The 19,973-nt window shown below is 54.3% G+C and overlaps 3 protein-coding genes across 3 annotated transcripts in view; 1 reads left to right on the top strand and 2 right to left on the bottom strand.

Annotated features, from left to right (window-relative positions):
* LOC115187879 (eukaryotic translation initiation factor 3 subunit H) overlaps window positions 1-1,249 on the bottom strand; it is an 83,258-nt gene extending 82,009 nt beyond the window's left edge. Inside the window, exon 1 of the mRNA XM_029746920.1 lies at window positions 1,097-1,249. Coding sequence (XP_029602780.1) covers window positions 1,097-1,204 — 108 coding nt within the window. The 5' untranslated portion in view covers window positions 1,205-1,249. The remainder of the gene's footprint in view (window positions 1-1,096) is intronic.
* LOC115187885 (CUB and sushi domain-containing protein 3-like) overlaps window positions 1-19,973 on the top strand; it is a 1,475,978-nt gene that overhangs the window by 176,236 nt on the left and 1,279,769 nt on the right.
* The window catches only part of LOC115187877 (double-strand-break repair protein rad21 homolog A-like), a 32,376-nt gene continuing 19,005 nt past the window's right edge, over window positions 6,603-19,973 (bottom strand). Inside the window, exon 14 of the mRNA XM_029746917.1 lies at window positions 6,603-7,683. Within this exon, the coding sequence (XP_029602777.1) occupies window positions 7,492-7,683 (192 nt within the window). The 3' untranslated portion in view covers window positions 6,603-7,491. The remainder of the gene's footprint in view (window positions 7,684-19,973) is intronic.

Below are 19,973 nucleotides of genomic sequence, written 5' to 3'. Positions count from 1 at the left end.
AGACTAAAAAACAACGTTAATAAAGTTTTTCTTTGTTGTAAGTTGATCTATATTTCTTTTTCTTTTTTTGTTTTCTTTAATGTTAATAAGGACACAATGTTATGCAGAGGTGTACTTATAACAATTTTATAGACAAATTATACTATTTACAGTCCCGGCGGAGAGTTGGGGGGCGCGAAATGTTTACTTCTTCCTGGGGGGGGGGGAGTAACAGAAAATAATTGAGAAGCACTGCACTAAACAGAGAACATCCCTACTGCCTCTGATCTGGCGGACTCACTAAACACAAATGCTTCGTTTGTAAATTGTCTGAGTGTTTAACTGTGACCCTGGCTGTCCGTAAATGTAAATGTAAAAAAAATCTGGTCTGGTTTGCTTAATATAAGACATTTTAATTGTATACTTTTACTTTTGATACTTAAGTATATTTTAAACCAAATACTTTTAGACTTTTACTCTAGTAGTATTTTACTGGGTAACTTTTACTTGAGTCATTTTCTTTTTAAAAGGTGTCTACATTTACTCAAGTATGAAAACGGAGTATTTTTGTCCACCGCTGTTAATAACTACATAGTTTCAGATGGATATTCTGCCATATGGAGGGAGTGACGTCACTACCATTTACTAGAAGGGGAGAAAATGGCTTTTAGTTTAGTTTATTAATTCGACCATTTAAAAAAACAAAAAAACAAGCACACATAAAACTTAAAAGCCATACGTGCACATGAATAAAATCACTGAGGATAACACACAATAAAGTCTGGGACTTGTTTCCATTGTGGTCCTCTTGAGACAAGATGAAACACAGCATGGCAGTACTAACCACCTTAACGGTTTTATTTATTTATTTATTTTAGCAACAAGACCGCGGTCACCGTCTGGCCATCGGGGTTTTTGTTGTCACAACAACTAAAAGTACAGACAAGCGATACTATCCAACCACATTGAACAGTTAAAACACCTTCCCTACATCCCGCTTGTGTCCGCCATGATGCTAAAGCTAACTAGCCTAGCCACACTTCCAACCCGGCCTTTCCCGTCCCACAGCCTCCAAAAACCCCGGGAACAACAAATAACCTCGTAGTTAATAACTCACCAGACCCTCGATCTGAATTTGCTTCACGGGTGAATCTAAAGTTGCTCCCGGAGACGTGGAAGCCATCGGGGCGGTTGGTGTCGACGTTGATTCCTTGCGAGTAGCCATTCTGAAACACGCGAAAAGAGGGAGGAAAGAGAGGGTGGGACATAGTGCACCAGCTTTCTACGCATGGGGGTAAAATGACTACATAATAAATAGTTCCGAGTGTGAGAGACATTATTCAGAGACTAGATAGTCATATATCTACATACAGTATGTTCAAGATAGACAAAAAAAAAAACACGATGTCATTTCATTGCTTTATTGCTGCTGTCACATAATTCATTTAATGAGGTAAAGATCTTCAACTTCTCTCCTTTCTAAACCTTTTAACAGTAAGTTGTCTTGTGCCGGCCCTATCCTTTAGGGGCCCAAAGAGACATTTTGTTTCCCCCACCACCGTGATCAATTTTTTAGCAGCCCCCCCCCCCCCCCTCTCTTGACAGCGGATAGGAAAAAAATACATTTTAGAGTTAATTTCCTGCAATTGTACACATTTTGCCATGGGGCATAGAGAAAATGTTGCCATTTTAAATGTACGTTTTTTTTTATTTAACTAGGCAAGTCAGTTAAGAACAAATTCTTATTTACAATGACTGCCTACCCAGGACGACACTGGGCCAATTGTGCTCCGCCTTTAGGACTCCCAATCACGGCCGGATGTGATTCAGCCTGGATTCGAACCAGGGACTGTAGTGACGTCTCTTGCACTGAGATGCAGTGCCTTAGACACTGCATAATAATGGCTGAGAAGGATAATGGCGCCAAAGGAGATGGTTGCCGTTTTACGATCCCGTAACTAATTGTGCAATTGTGTATGTGTAACCGATGTGAAATGGCTAGTTAGATAGCGGTGGTGCGCGCTAATAGCGTTTCAATCAGTGACGTCACTCGCTCTGAGACTTGAAGTAGGGTTTCCCCTTGCGTTGCAAGGGCCGCGGCTTTTGTGGCGCGATGGGTAACGATGCTTCGTGGGTGTCAGTTGTTGATGTGTGCAAGGGTCCCTGGTTCGAGCCCGGGTTGGGGCAAAGAGAGGGACTGTTACATATGTTTATTTGCTTTATTTGTAACTTATTTTGTACATAATGTTTCTGACGGACACCGGACATCCCCGTCATTCGCAGGATGAAAAGACGGAGATATCGTGGACGACGGTCCGGGTGCCTTGTAAGGATCCGTCGCAGAGAGGGTAATCTACATTTACCATCGATCCTATTAGCCAACGTACAATCAACTCACTCAACGCACTCAGCCAGCTGTATTAGGCCATAAGCAAACAGGAAAACGCTCATCCAGAGGCGGCGCTCCTAGTGGCCGGGGACTTTAATGCAGGGAAACTCAAATCCGTTTTACCTCATCTCTACCAGCATGTTAAATCTGCCACCAGAGGGAACACAACTCGAGACCACCTTTACTCCACACACACGAGACGCGTACAAAGCTCTCCCTCATCCTCCATTTGGCAAATCTGACCATAATTCTATCCTACTGATTCCTGCTTACAAGCAAAAACTAAAGCAGAAAGCACCAGTGACTCGGTCAATAAGAAAGTGGTCAGATGAAGCAGATGCTACGCTACAAGACTGTTTTGCTAGCAAAGACTGGAATATGTTCCGGGATTCTTCCGATGGCATTGAGGAGTACACCACATCAGTCATTGGCTTTATCAATAAGTGCATCAATGACATCATCCCCACAGTGACATACCCCAACCAGAAGCCATGGATTACAGGCAACATCCGCACTGAGCTAAAATGTAGAGCTGCTGCTTTCAAGGAGCGGGACTCTAACCCGGAAGCTTCTAAGAAATCCCACTATACCCTCTGACGAACCATCAAACAGGCAAAGCATCAGTACAGGACTAAGATCAAATCAAATTACACCGGCTCCGACTCTCGTCGGATATGGCAGGGTTTGCAAACTATTACAGACTACAAAGGGAAGAACAGCCGCGAGCTGCCCAGTGACACAAACCTACCAGATGAGCTAAATTATTTCTATGCTCGCTTCGAGGCAAGTAACACTGAAACATGCACGAGAGCACCAGCTGTTCCGGACGACTGTGTGATCACGCTCTCCGTAGCCGATATGAGTAAGACCTTTAAACAGGTCAACATACACAAGGCTGCGGGGCCAGATGGATTACCAGGATGTGTACTCCGAGCATGTGCTGACCAACTGGCAAGTGTCTTCACTGACATTTTAAACCTCTCCCTGACTGAGTCTGTAATACCAACATGTTTCAAGCAGATCACCATAGTCCCTGTGCCCAAGAACACTAAGGTAACCTGCCACAGTACACACAAATCTAAAGTAAAGGAATGGAATTAAGAATATATACTGCTCAAAAAAATAAAGGGAACACTAAAATAACACATCCTAGATCTGAATGAATGAAATAATCTTATTAAATACTTTTTTCTTTACATAGTTGAATGTGCTGACAACAAAATCACACAAAAATAATCAATGGAAATCCAATTTATCAACCCATGGAGGTCTGGATTTGGAGTCACACTCAAAATTAAAGTGGAAAACCACACTACAGGCTGATCCAACTTTGATGTAATGTCCTTAAAACAAGTCAAAATGAGGCTCAGTAGTGTGTGTGGCCTCCACGTGCCTGTATGACCTCCCTACAATGCCTGGGCATGCTCCTGATGAGGTGGCGGATGGTCTCCTGAGGGATCTCCTCCCAGACCTGGACTAAAGCATCCGCCAACTCCTGGACAGTCTGTGGTGCAACGTGGCGTTGGTGGATGGAGCGAGACATGATGTCCCAGATGTGCTCAATTGGATTCAGGTCTGGGGAACGGGCGGGCCAGTCCATAGCATCAATGCCTTCTTCTTGCAGGAACTGCTGACACACTCCAGCCACATGAGGTCTAGCATTGTCTTGCATTAGGAGGAACCAAGGGCCAACCGCACCAGCATATGGTCTCACAAGGGGTCTGAGGATCTCATCTCGGTACCTAATGGCAGTCAGGCTACCTCTGGCGAGCACATGGAGGGCTGTGCGGCCCCCCAAAGAAATGCCACCCCACACCATGACTGACCCACCGCCAAACCGGTCATGCTGGAGGATGTTGCAGGCAGCAGAACGTTCTCCACGGCGTCTCCAGACTCTGTCACGTCTGTCACGTGCTCAGTGTGAACCTGCTTTCATCTGTGAAGAGCACAGGGCGCCAGTGGCGAATTTGCCAATCTTGGTGTTCTCTGGCAAATGCCAAACGTCCTGTACGGTGTTGGGCTGTAAGCACAACCCCCACCTGTGGACGTCGGGCCCTCATGCCACCCTCATGGAGTCTGTTTCTGACCGTTTGAGCAGACACATGCACATTTGTGGCCTGCTGGAGGTCATTTTGCAGGGCTCTGGCAGTGCTCCTCCTGCTCCTCCTTGCACAAAGGCGGAGGTAGCGGTCCTGCTGCTGGGTTGTTGCCCTCCTACGGCCTCCTCCACGTCTCCTGATGTACTGGCCTGTCTCCTGGTAGCGCCTCCATGCTCTGGACACTACGCTGACAGACACAGCAAACCTTCTTGCCACAGCTCGCATTGATGTGCCATCCTGGATGAGCTGCACTACCTGAGCCACTTGTGTGGGTTGTAGACTCCGTCTCATGCTACCACTAGAGTGAAAGCACCGCCAGCATTCAAAAGTGACCAAAACATCAGCCAGGAAGCATAGGAACTGAGAAGTGGTCTGTGGTCCCCACCTGCAGAACCACTCTATTGGGGGTGTCTTGCTAATTGCCTATAATTTCCACCTGTTGTCTATTCCATTTGCACAACAGCATGTGAAATTTATTGTCAATCAGTGTTGCTTCCTAAGTGGACAGTTTGATTTCACAGAAGTGTGATTGACTTGGAGTTACATTGTGTTGTTTAAGTGTTCCCTTTATTTTTTTGAGCAGTGTATAAATATTTGGACGAACAATGTCGGAGCGGCATAGACTAAAATACAGTAGAATAGAATACAGTATATAGACATGAGATGAGTAATGCAAAATATGTAAACATTATTAAAGTGTTTTTCAGTCTCTCGGTCCCAGCTTTGATACACCTGTACTGACCTCACCTTCTGGATGATAGCAGGGTGAACAGGCAGTGGCTCGGGTGGTTGTTGTCCTTGATCTTTTTGGCCTTCCTGTGACATCGGGTGCTGTAGGTGTCCTGGAGGGCAGGTAGTTTGCCACCAGTGATGCGTTGGGCAGACCGCACCACCCTCCGTACCAGGCGGGTGATACAGCCCGACAGGATGCTCTCAATTGCGCATCTGTAAAAGTATGTGAGGGTTTTATGTGCCAAGCAAAATTTCATCAGCCTCCTGAGGTTGAAGAGGCGCTGTTGCACGCTTCTTCACCAGTTTTTATTTTATTTAACTTGGCAAGTCAGTAAAGAACAAATTCTTATTTACAATGACGGCCTACCCCGGGCCAATTGTGCGCTGCCCTATGAGACTCCCAATCACGGCCGGTTGTGATACAGCCTGGAATCGAACCAGGGTCTGTAGTGACGGCTCTTTCAATGACATGCAGAGCCTAAGACCGCTGTGCCACTCGGGAGAGGACCGTTTGTTTGTCAGTGATGTGTACGCCGAGGAACTTGAAGCTTTCCACCTTCTCCACTGCGGACCCGTCGATGCGGCGTAGCGGTTTTCTGAAGTTCACGATCACATTTTGTTGGCGTTGAGCGAGAGGTTATTTTTGTGGCACCACACTCCCAGGGCCTTCACCTCCTGCTTGAGGAAGGTCTGATGCACTTTAGGTAAAGATGAACTGTGCTTTAGCTGTATTTAATGAATGCAGTATAGTCACACGACTGATTTTAACAGAGCCCATTTCGCCACCATTCTACGCTACAACAATGACCTCACGAGTGTGAACTGGTGTTGTATTCTAGAAAGCAGGATTATTAAAGGGATACCTCGAGATTTTGGCAATGAAGCCATTTATTTACTTCCCCAGTCAGATAAACTCGGGGACACCATTTTTATGTCTCAGACTGTGTCCAGTATGAAGGAAGCAAGCTAGCTGTTCCCATAGACTTCCATTCAATGCTCTAATGTTTGTTAGAAACGTCCTTTTTTCATTTACTTAAAAATTGCACTGTTGGTTAGCACCTGTAAGTAAACATTTCACTGTAAGGTATACATACACCCGTTGTATTCGGTGCACGTGACAAATAACATTTGATTTCAAACAGCACACAGACATAAAAAATGATATCCACAAATTCATTGGACTCTGTCGAAGTAGGTAAAAAGGCTTCATTGCCAAAATATTTAAGTATCCCTTTAAGTTAGCCACAACTTGTCGTCAAGTCAATTATTTTAAGTCCGCATTTCTCTGAAATATTAAACAATTTCAAGACATTTTTGGACAGTCAGCTGGCAAAGTCATGGATCCTGTTTCCTGGAACAGATGCTTGTGATGTTACCGTCACCAGACTGAATGGCTCAGAGTGTTTAACCAAATCATTAAAACACTTTTATTTCAAATTCTTATACACAAGTATAACAACAGCTAGTTTTAACCACAGACTAAAAACATGGGATCGGCAACTTTCATTGAAACATGTACAAGCGTCTAGTTACTTTATGCAACAACAAAACAAACAAAAATTAAAAAATAGCTGTGGAGGTACAAAATAAAAACGGGCATTATTATACACCTAAACAATACAATTCAATGCTAGTTGTAATATAGCCAATTTATCAACAGAAATAAACAAATCTAGAAAACAAAATGGTTTTCATGAAAACCAGGTGCACTGAGGAAGAACTTGAGGTGAAGAGCACGTATTCAATTTCTCTCATGATATAACAGTACCTGCAAACAGCATGTATGTAACATGAAAGTCAAAATGTTCTTAAAAATGTTTTTTTTGGGGGAGAATTCTTGATTGGAGAGAAAAAAAATTTGTGAAGTGTTTTCTTTTGATGAATTTGACCATTACAGATCAGTGGGAAATGTATTGTTACAAATAAACCCCCCCGAAAAGAAACAAAAAACTAATGTGGTCGGAAAGCTTTACAAAATGAAAAAGGAACTTGATAGGAAATATAAATATACTGAATAAATGCATTTCTCACTTAAAAACAACAATACTGCATGATTCAGCTGATGGAGATGCAGTACAATCCTTTTAAAAGTTAGCATTCAGGACCCCCACCCCAAAATGGCCACAAAAAAAACCTAAAAAACATAAAAATAGTGATAAAGCCATTTCCAAATGGCACCATATTCCCTATGTAGTGCACTACTTTTGACCAGAACCCTAAAGGTGCCATAAGGCTCTGGTCAAAAGTAGGGCGCTGTGTAGGAGTTAGTGCCATTCGGACCTCAGGCAGTGTCTAAACAAGGTGGAATCTTGGTCCGGCTGTAGCGATGATGTCACTGTAAGGCTCGGTCTGGTACAGCTCAATAGCCTGCTGTTTCTTCAGAACCAGGAAACTGTAGAACTTGGCGGCTGCCTGCTTCTTGTTGTTGTCTCGGCAAAGCTCCAACAAGCTGACCTGCTCGGCTCCCGTCTTGGCCATGACTCGCTGTAGAGGGGAGAGGACAGAGAGACAGGCACCTTACTGATCAATGGTCTGTCTAACTAGATAGACCGACCCAGGAGACAGGGGGTCGTCCAACTAGAACACAGACCGACCCAGGGGCTCGTCCAACTAGAACACAGACCGACCCAGGGGCTCGTCCAACTAGAACACAGACCGACCCAGGAGACAGGGGCTCGTCCAACTAGAACACAGACCGACCCAGGAGACAGGGGGTCGTCCAACCAGAACACAGACCGACCCAGGAGACAGGGGGTCGTCCAACTAGAACACAGACCGACCCAGGGGGTCGTCCAACTAGAACACAGACCGACCCAGGGGGTGGTCCAACTAGAACACAGACCGACCCAGGAGACAGGGGGTCGTCCAACTAGAACACAGACCGACCCAGGGGCTCGTCCAACTAGAACACAGACCGACCCAGGGGGTCGTCCAACTAGAACACAGACCGACCCAGGAGACAGGGCGTCGTCCAACTAGAACACAGACCGACCCAGGGGCTCGTCCAACTAGAACACAGACCGACCCAGGGGGTCGTCCAACTAGAACACAGACCGACCCAGGGGGTCGTCCAACTAGAACACAGACCGACCCAGGAGACAGGGGGTCGTCCAACTAGAACACAGACCGACCCAGGAGACAGGGGGTCGTCCAACTAGAACACAGACCGACCCAGGAGACAGGGGGTCGTCCAACTAGAACACAGACCGACCCAGGGGCTCGTCCAACTAGAACACAGACCGACCCAGGAGACAGGGGGTCGTCCAACTAGAACACAGACCGACCCAGGGGCTCGTCCAACTAGAACACAGACCGACCCAGGAGACAGGGGCTCGTCCAACTAGAACACAGACCGACCCAGGAGACAGGGGCTCGTCCAACTAGAACACAGACCGACCCAGGAGACAGTCCAACTAGAACACAGAACAGACCCAGGAGACAGGGGCTCGTCCAACTAGAACACGACCGACCCAGGGGCTCGTCCAACTAGAACCACAGACCGACCCAGGGGGTCGTCCAACTAGAACACAGAACCGACCCAGGGACAGGGGGTCGTCCAACTATAACACAGACCGACCCAGGGGACAGGGGGTCGTCCAACTAGAACACAGACCGACCCAGGGGACAGGGGGTCGTCCAACTAGAACACAGACCGACCCAGGGGACAGGGGGTCGTCCAACTAGAACACAGACCGACCAGGGGACAGGGGGTCGTCCAACTAGAACACAGACCGACCCAGGGGACAAGGGGTCGTCCAACTAGAACACAGACCGACCCAGGGGACAGGGGGTCCGTCCAACTAGAACACAGAACCGACCCAGGGGGTCGTCCAACTAGAACACAGACCGACCCAGGGGCTCGTCCAACTAGAACACAGACCGACCCAGAGGGGTCGTCCAACTATAACACAGACCGACCCGTAGGGGCTCGTCCAACTAAACACAGACCGACCCAGGGGACAGGGGTCGTCCAACTAGAACACAGACCGACCCAGGGGAGCAGGGGGTCGTCCAACTAGAACACAGACCGACCCAGGGGACAGGGGGTCGTCCAACTAGAACACAGAACCGACCCAGGGGACAGGGGTCGTCCAACTAGAAAACACAGACCCAGGGGACCAGTGAACTAGAACACAGACCGACCCATGGGGGTCTTCCAACTAGAACACAGACCGACCAGGGGGTCGTCCAACTAGAACCAGACCGAACCCAGGGGCTTCGTCAACTAGAACACAGACCGACCCAGGAGACAGGGGGTCGTCCAACTAGAACACAGACCGACCAGGAGACAGGGGGTCGTCAACTAGAACACAGACCGACCCAGGGGGCTCGTTCCAACCGAGAAAACACAGACCGACCCAGGGGCTCGTCCAACTAGAAACACAGACCGACCCAGGAGACAGGGGGTCGTCCAACTAGAACACAGACCGACCCAGGGGCTCGTCCAACTAGAACACAGACCGACCCAGGGGACAGGGGGTCGTCCAACTAGAACACAGATCGACCCAGGGGACAGGGGGTCGTCCAACTAGAACACAGACCGACCCAGGGGACAGGGGGTCGTCCAACTAGAACACAGACCGACCCAGGGGACAGGGGGTCGTCCAACTAGAACACAGACCGACCCAGGGGACAGGGGCTCGTCCAACTAGAACACAGACCGACCCAGGGGCTCGTCCAACTAGAACACAGACCGACCCAGGAGACAGGGGCTCGTCCAACTAGAACACAGACCGACCCAGGAGACAGGGGGTCGTCCAACTAGAACACAGACCGACCCAGGAGACAGGGGGTCGTCCAACTAGAACACAGACCGACCCAGGAGACAGGGGGTCGTCCAACTAGAACACAGACCGACCCAGGGGGTCGTCCAACTAGAACACAGACCGACCCAGGAGACAGGGGGTCGTCCAACTAGAACACAGACCGACCCAGGAGACAGGGGCTCGTCCAACTAGAACACAGACCGACCCAGGAGACAGGGGCTCGTCCAACTAGAACACAGACCGACCCAGGAGACAGGGGGTCGTCCAACTAGAACACAGACCGACCCAGGAGACAGGGGGTCGTCCAACTAGAACACAGACCGACCCAGGGGACAGGGGGTCGTCCAACTAGAACACAGACCGACCCAGGGGACAGGGGGTCGTCCAACTAGAACACAGACCGACCCAGGGGACAGGGGGTCGTCCAACTAGAACACAGACCGACCCAGGGGACAAGGGGGTCGTCCAACTAGAACACAGACCGACCCAGGGGACAGGGGGTCGTCCAACTAGAACACAGACCGACCCAGGGGGTCGTCCAACTAGAACACAGACCGACCCAGGGGCTCGTCCAACTAGAACACAGACCGACCCAGGAGACAGGGGGTCGTCCAACTAGAACACAGACCGACCCAGGGGCTCGTCCAACTAGAACACAGACCGACCCAGGGGACAGGGGGTCGTCCAACTAGAACACAGACCCGACCCAGGGGACAGGGGGTCGTCCAACTAGAACACAGACCGACCCAGGGGACAGGGGGTCGTCCAACTAGAACACAGACCGACCCAGGGGGTCGTCCAACTAGAACACAGACCGACCCAGGGGGTCGTCCAACTAGAACACAGACCGACCCAGGGGCTCGTCCAACTAGAACACAGACCGACCCAGGAGACAGGGGGTCGTCCAACTAGAACACAGACCGACCCAGGAGACAGGGGGTCGTCCAACTAGAACACAGACCGACCCAGGGGCTCGTCCAACTAGAACACAGACCGACCCAGGGGCTCGTCCAACTAGAACACAGACCGACCCAGGAGACAGGGGGTCGTCCAACTAGAACACAGACCGACCCAGGGGCTCGTCCAACTAGAACACAGACCGACCCAGGGGACAGGGGGTCGTCCAACTAGAACACAGATCGACCCAGGGGACAGGGGGTCGTCCAACTAGAACACAGACCGACCCAGGGGACAGGGGGTCGTCCAACTAGAACACAGACCGACCCAGGGGACAGGGGCTCGTCCAACTAGAACACAGACCGACCCAGGGGACAGGGGCTCGTCCAACTAGAACACAGACCGACCCAGGGGACAGGGGGTCGTCCAACTAGAACACAGACCGACCCAGGAGACAGGGGGTCGTCCAACTAGAACACAGACCGACCCAGGGGGTCGTCCAACTAGAACACAGACCGACCCAGGAGACAGGGGGTCGTCCAACTAGAACACAGACCGACCCAGGAGACAGGGGCTCGTCCAACTAGAACACAGACCGACCCAGGAGACAGGGGCTCGTCCAACTAGAACACAGACCGACCCAGGAGACAGGGGGTCGTCCAACTAGAACACAGACCGACCCAGGAGACAGGGGGTCGTCCAACTAGAACACAGACCGACCCAGGAGACAGGGGGTCGTCCAACTAGAACACAGACCGACCCAGGGGGTCGTCCACTAGAAACACAGAACAGACCCCAGGGGGTCGTCCAACTAGAACACAGACCGACCCAGGGGGTCGTCCAACTAGAACACAGACCGACCCAGGAGACAGGGGGTCGTCCAACTAGAACACAGACCGACCCAGGAGACAGGGGCTCGTCCAACTAGAACACAGACCGACCCAGGAGACAGGGGCTCGTCCAACTAGAACACAGACCGACCCAGGAGACAGGGGCTCGTCCAACTAGAACACAGACCGACCCAGGGGGTCGTCCAACTAGAACACAGACCGACCCAGGGGGTCGTCCAACTAGAACACAGACCGACCCAGGGGGTCGTCCAACTAGAACACAGACCGACCCAGGGGGTCGTCCAACTAGAACACAGACCGACCCAGGGGGTCGTCCACTAGAACACAGACCGACCCAGGGGGTCGTCCAACTAGAACACAGACCGACCCAGGGGGTCGTCCAACTAGAACAAATGACCGACCCCAGGGGGTCGTCCAACTAGAACACAGACCGACCCAGGGGGTCGTCCAACTAGAACACAGACCGACCCAGGAGACAGGGGGTCGTCCAACTAGAACACAGACCGACCCAGGAGACAGGGGCTCGTCCAACTAGAACACAGACCGACCCAGGAGACAGGGGCTCGTCCAACTAGAACACAGACCGACCAGGAGACAGGGGGTCGTCCAACTAGAACACAGACCGACCCAGGAGACAGGGGGTCGTCCAACTAGAACCACAGACCCGACCCAGGGGTCGTCCAACTAGAACACAGACCGACCAGGAGACAGGGGGTCGTCCACTAGAACACAGACCGACCCAGGAGACAGGGGTCGTCCAACTAGAACACAGACCGACCCAGGGGGTCGTCCAACTAGAACACAGACCCGACCCAGGGGGTCGTCCCAACTAGACACAGACCGACCCAGGGGGTCGTCCAACTAGAACACAGACCGGACCCAGAGACAGGGGGTCGTCCAACTAGAACACAGACCGACCCAGGGGGTCGTCCAACTAGAACACAGACCGACCCAGGGGGTCGTCCAACTAGAACACAGACCGACCCAGGGGGTCGTCCAACTAGACACAGACCGACCCAGGGGGTCGTCCACTAGAACACAGACCGACCCAGGAGACAGGGGTCGTCCAACTAGAACACAGACCGACCCAGGAGACAGGGGGTCGTCCAACTAGAACACAGACCGACCCAGGGGCTCGTCCAACTAGAACACAGACCGACCCAGGAGACAGGGGGGTCGTCCAACTAGAACACAGACCGACCCAGGGGCTCGTCCACTAGAACACAGACCGACCCAGGGGACAGGGGGTCGTCCAACTAGAACACAGATCGACCCAGGGGACAGGGGGTCGTCCAACTAGAACACAGACCGACCCAGGGGACAGGGGGTCGTCCAACTAGAACACAGACCGACCCAGGGGACAGGGGCTCGTCCAACTAGAACACAGACCGACCCAGGGGACAGGGGCTCGTCCAACTAGAACACAGACCGACCCAGGGGGTCGTCCAACTAGAACACAGACCGACCCAGGGGGTCGTCCAACTAGAACACAGACCGACCCAGGGGGTCGTCCAACTAGAACACAGACCGACCCAGGGGGTCGTCCAACTAGAACACAGACCGACCCAGGGGGTCGTCCAACTAGAACACAGACCGACCCAGGGGGTCGTCCAACTAGAACACAGACCGACCCAGGGGCTCGTCCAACTAGAACACAGACCGACCCAGGAGACAGGGGCTCGTCCAACTAGAACACAGACCGACCCAGGGGGTCGTCCAACTAGAACACAGACCGACCCAGGAGACAGGGGGTCGTCCAACTAGAACACAGACCGACCCAGGAGACAGGGGGTCGTCCAACTAGAACACAGACCGACCCAGGGGGTCGTCCAACTAGAACACAGACCGACCCAGGGGGTCGTCCAACTAGAACACAGACCGACCCAGGGGGACCCAGGGGTCGTCCACTAGAACACAGACCGACCCAGGGGGTCGTCCAACTAGAACACAGACCGACCCAGGGGGTCGTCCAACTAGAACACAGACCGACCCATGGGGGTCGTCCAACTAGAACACAGACCGACCCAGGGGGTCGTCCAACTAGACACAGACCGACCCAGGGGGTCGTCCAACTAGAACACAGACCGACCCAGGGGGTCGTCCAACTAGAACACAGACCGACCCAGGGGACAGGGGGTCGTCCAAACTAGAACACAGACCGACCCAGGGGACAGGGGGTCGTCCAACTAGAACACAGACCGACCCAGGGGACAGGGGGGTCGTCCAACTAGACACAGACCGACCCAGGGGACAAGGGGTCGTCCAACTAGAAACACAGACCGACCCAGGGGACAGGGGTCGTCCAACTAGAACACAGACCGACCCAGGAGACAGGGGGTCGTCCAACTAGAACACAGACCGACCCAGGGGGTCGTCCAACTAGAACACAGACCGACCCAGGGGGTCGTCCAACTAGAACACAGACCGACCCAGGGGGTCGTCCAACTAGAACACAGACCGACCCAGGGGGTCGTCCAACTAGAACACAGACCGACCCAGGAGACAGGGGGTCGTCCAACTAGAACACAGACCGACCCAGGAGACAGGGGGTCGTCCAACTAGAACACAGACCGACCCAGGGGCTCGTCCAACTAGAACACAGACCGACCCAGGGGCTCGTCCAACTAGAACACAGACCGACCCAGGAGACAGGGGGTCGTCCAACTAGAACACAGACCGACCCAGGGGCTCGTCCAACTAGAACACAGACCGACCCAGGGGACAGGGGGTCGTCCAACTAGAACACAGATCGACCCAGGGGACAGGGGGTCGTCCAACTAGAACACAGACCGACCCAGGGGACAGGGGGTCGTCCAACTAGAACACAGACCGACCCAGGGGACAGGGGCTCGTCCAACTAGAACACAGACCGACCAGGGGACAGGGCCTCGTCCAACTAGAACACAGACCGACCCAGGAGACAGGGGTCGTCCAACTAGAACACAGACCGACCCAGGGGGTCGTCCAACTAGAACACAGACCGACCCAGGGGGTCGTCCAACTAGAACACAGACCGACCCAGGGGGTCGTCCAACTAGAACACAGACCGACCCAGGGGGTCGTCCAACTAGAACACAGACCGACCCAGGGGGTCGTCCAACTAGAACACAGACCGACCCAGGAGACAGGGGCTCGTCCAACTAGAACACAGACCGACCCAGGAGACAGGGGCTCGTCCAACTAGAACACAGACCGACCCAGGAGACAGGGGGTCGTCCAACTAGAACACAGACCGACCCAGGGGGTCGTCCAACTAGAACACAGACCGACCCAGGAGACAGGGGGTCGTCCAACTAGAACACAGACCGACCCAGGGGGTCGTCCAACTAGAACACAGACCGACCCAGGGGGTCGTCCAACTAGAACACAGACCGACCCAGGGGGTCGTCCAACTAGACACACAGACCGACCCAGGGGGTCGTCCAACTAGAACACAGACCGACCCAGGGGGTCGTCCAACTAGAACACAGACCGACCCAGGGGTCGTCCAACTAGAACCAGGCGACTGACGACCCCAGGTGGGTCGTCCAACTAGAACACAGACCGACCCAGGGGGTCGTCCAACTAGAACACAGACCGACCCAGGGGGTCGTCCAACTAGAACACAGACCGACCCAGGGGACAGGGGGTCGTCCAACTAGAACACAGACCGACCCAGGGGACAGGGGGTCGTCCAACTAGAACACAGACCGACCCAGGGGACAGGGGGTCGTCCAACTAGAACACAGACCGACCCAGGGGACAAGGGGTCGTCCAACTAGAACACAGACCGACCCAGGGGACAGGGGGTCGTCCAACTAGAACACAGACCGACCCAGGGGGTCGTCCAACTAGAACACAGACCGACCCAGGGGGTCGTCCAACTAGAACACAGACCGACCCAGGGGCTCGTCCAACTAGAACACAGACCGACCCAGGAGACAGGGGGTCGTCCAACTAGAACACAGACCGACCCAGGGGCTCGTCCAACTAGAACACAGACCGACCCAGGGGACAGGGGGTCGTCCAACTAGAACACAGACCGACCCAGGGGACAGGGGGTCGTCCAACTAGAACACAGACCGACCCAGGGGACAGGGGGTCGTCCAACTAGAACACAGACCGACCCAGGAGACAGGGGGTCGTCCAACTAGAACACAGACCGACCCAGGGGGTCGTCCAACTAGAACACAGACCGACCCAGGGGCTCGTCCAACTAGAACACAGACCGACCCAGGAGACAGGGGGTCGTCCAACTAGAACACAGACCGACCCAGGAGACAGGGGGTCGTCCAACTAGAACACGACCGACCCAGGGGCTCGTCCAACTAGAACACAGACCGACCCAGGGGCTCGTCCAACTAGAACACAGACCGACCCAGGAGACAGGGGCTCGTCCAACTAGAACACAGACCGACCCAGGGGCTCGTCCAACTAGAACACAGACCGACCCAGGGACAGGGGGTCGTCCAACTAGAACACAGACCGACCCAGGGGACAGGGGGTCGTCCAACTAGAACACAGACCGACCCAGGGGACAGGGGGTCGTCCAACTAGAACACAGACCGACCCAGGGGACAGGGGGTCGTCCAACTAGAACACAGACCGACCCAGGGGACAGGGGCTCGTCCAACTAGAACACAGACCGACCCAGGGGCTCGTCCAACTAGAACACAGACCGACCCAGGAGACAGGGGCTCGTCCAACTAGAACACAGACCGACCCAGGAGACAGGGGGTCGTCCAACTAGAACACAGACCGACCCAGGAGACAGGGGGTCGTCCAACTAGAACACAGACCGACCCAGGAGACAGGGGGTCGTCCAACTAGAACACAGACCGACCCAGGAGACAGGGGGTCGTCCAACTAGAACACAGACCGACCCAGGGGGTCGTCCAACTAGAACACAGACCGACCCAGGAGACAGGGGGTCGTCCAACTAGAACACAGACCGACCCAGGAGACAGGGGCTCGTCCAACTAGAACACAGACCGACCCAGGAGACAGGGGCCTCGTCCCAACTAGAACACAGACCGACCCAGGAGACAGGGGTCGTCCAACTAGAACACAGACCGACCCAGGAGACAGGGGGGTCGTCCAACTAGAACACAGACCGACCCAGGGGACAGGGGGTCGTCCAACTAGAACACAGACCGACCCAGGGGACAGGGGGTCGTCCAACTAGAACACAGACCGACCCAGGGGGTCGTCCAACTAGAACACAGACCGACCCAGGGGCTCGTCCAACTAGAACACAGACCCGACCCAGGGGCTCGTCCAACTAGAACACAGACCGACCCAGGAGACAGGGGGTCGTCCAACTAGAACACAGACCGACCCAGGGGCTCGTCCAACTAGAACACAGACCGACCCAGGGGACAGGGGGTCGTCCAACTAGAACACAGACCGACCCAGGGGACAGGGGGTCGTCCAACTAGAACACAGACCGACCCAGGGGACAGGGGGTCGTCCAACTAGAACACCAGACCCGACCCAGGGGACAGGGGGTCGTCCAACTAGAACACAGACCGACCCAGGGGGTCGTCCAACTAGAACACAGACCGACCCAGGGGGTCGTCCAACTAGAACACAGACCGACCCAGGGGCTCGTCCAACTAGAACACAGACCGACCCAGGGGCTCGTCCAACTAGAACACAGACCGACCCAGGAGACAGGGGGTCGTCCAACTAGAACACAGACCGACCCAGGGGGTCGTCCAACTAGAACACAGACCGACCCAGGGGCTCGTCCAACTAGAACACAGACCGACCCAGGAGACAGGGGCTCGTCCAACTAGAACACAGACCGACCCAGGGGCTCGTCCAACTAGAACACAGACCGACCCAGGGGCTCGTCCAACTAGAACACAGACCGACCCAGGGGACAGGGGGTCGTCCAACTAGAACACAGATCGACCCAGGGGACAGGGGGTCGTCCAACTAGAACACAGACCGACCCAGGGGACAGGGGGTCGTCCAACTAGAACACAGACCGACCCAGGGGACAGGGGCTCGTCCAACTAGAACACAGACCGACCCAGGGGACAGGGGCTCGTCCAACTAGAACACAGACCGACCCAGGGGACAGGGGGTCGTCCAACTAGAACACAGACCGACCCAGGGGACAGGGGGTCGTCCAACTAGAACACAGACCGACCCAGGGGGTCGTCCAACTAGAACACAGACCGACCCAGGAGACAGGGGGTCGTCCAACTAGAACACAGACCGACCCAGGAGACAGGGGCTCGTCCAACTAGAACACAGACCGACCCAGGAGACAGGGGCTCGTCCAACTAGAACACAGACCGACCCAGGAGACAGGGGGTCGTCCAACTAGAACACAGACCGCCCCAGGAGACAGGGGGTCGTCCAACTAGAACACAGACCGCCCCAGGAGACAGGGGGTCGTCCAACTAGAACACAGACCGACCCAGGGGGTCGTCCAACTAGAACACAGACCGACCCAGGGGGTCGTCCAACTAGAACACAGACCGACCCAGGAGACAGGGGCTCGTCCAACTAGAACACAGACCGACCCAGGAGACAGGGGCTCGTCCAACTAGAACACAGACCGACCCAGGGGCTCGTCCAACTAGAACACAGACCGACCCAGGAGACAGGGGGTCGTCCACTAGAACACAGATCGACCCAGGGACAGGGGGTCGTCCAACTAGAACACAGACCGACCCAGGGGGTCGTCCAACTAGAACACAGACCGACCCAGGAGACAGGGGGTCTTCCAACTAGAACACAGACCGACCCAGGAGACAGGGGCTCGTCCAACTAGAACACAGACCGACCCAGGAGACAGGGGCTCGTCCAACTAGAACACAGACCGACCCAGGAGACAGGGGGTCGTCCAACTAGAAACACAGACCGACCCAGGAGACAGGGGGTCGTCCAACTAGAACACAGACCGCCCCAGGAGACAGGGGGTCGTCCAACTAGAACACAGACCGACCCAGGGGGTCGTCCAACTAGAACACAGACCGACCCAGGGGGTCGTCCAACTAGAACACAGACCGACCCAGGAGACAGGGGCTCGTCCAACTAGAACACAGACCGACCCAGGAGACAGGGGCTCGTCCAACTAGAACACAGACCGACCCAGGGGCTCGTCCAACTAGAACACAGACCGACCCAGGAGACAGGGGGTCGTCCAACTAGAACACAGATCGACCCAGGGGACAGGGGGTCGTCCAACTAGAACACAGACCGACCCAGGGGACAGGGGGTCGTCCAACTAGAACACAGACCGACCCAGGAGACAGGGGGTCGTCCAACTAGAACACAGACCGACCCAGGAGACAGGGGGTCGTCCAACTAGAACACAGACCGCCCCAGGAGACAGGGGGTCGTCCAACTAGAACACAGACCGCCCCAGGAGACAGGGGGTCGTCCAACTAGAACACAGACCGACCCAGGGGGTCGTCCAACTAGAACACAGACCGACCCAGGGGGTCGTCCAACTAGAACACAGACCGACCCAGGAGACAGGGGCTCGTCCAACTAGAACACAGACCGACCCAGGAGACAGGGGCTCGTCCAACTAGAACACAGACCGACCCAGGGGCTCGTCCAACTAGAACACAGACCGACCCAGGAGACAGGGGGTCGTCCAACTAGAACACAGACCGACCCAGGGGACAGGGGGTCGTCCAACTAGAACACAGACCGACCCAGGGGACAGGGGGTCGTCCAACTAGAACACAGACCGACCCAGGGGGTCGTCCAACTAGAACACAGAACCGACCCAGGGGGGTCGTCCAACTAGAACACAGACCGACCCAGGGGGTCGTCAACTAGAACACAGACCGACCCAGGGGGTCTTCCCCAACTAGAACACAGACCCGACCCAGGGGGTCGTCCAACTAGAACACAGACCGACCCAGGGGGGTCGTCCAACTAGAACACAGACCGACCCAGGGGGTCGTCCAACTAGAACACAGACCGACCCAGGGGGGTCGTCCAACTAGAACACAGACCGACCCAGGGGGTCGTCCAACTAGAACCGACCCAGGGGGTCGTCCACTAGACCGACCCAGGGGGTCGTCCAACTAGAACACAGACCGACCCAGGGGGTCGTCCAACTAGAACACAGACCGACCCAGGGGGTCGTCCAACTAGAACACAGACCGACCCAGGGGGTCGTCCAACTAGAACACAGACCGACCCAGGGGGTCGTCCAACTAGAAACACAGACCGACCCAGGGGGTCGTCCAACTAGAACACAGAACCGACCCAGGGGGTCTTCCAACTAGAACACAGACCGACCCAGGGG

This window comes from Salmo trutta, unplaced genomic scaffold, assembly GCF_901001165.1.
Source record: "Salmo trutta unplaced genomic scaffold, fSalTru1.1, whole genome shotgun sequence".
In the NCBI taxonomy this organism is placed as follows: Eukaryota; Metazoa; Chordata; class Actinopteri; order Salmoniformes; family Salmonidae; genus Salmo; species Salmo trutta.
Note: the sequence above shows the minus strand (reverse complement) of the source record. Positions and strands in the feature narration are given on the sequence as shown.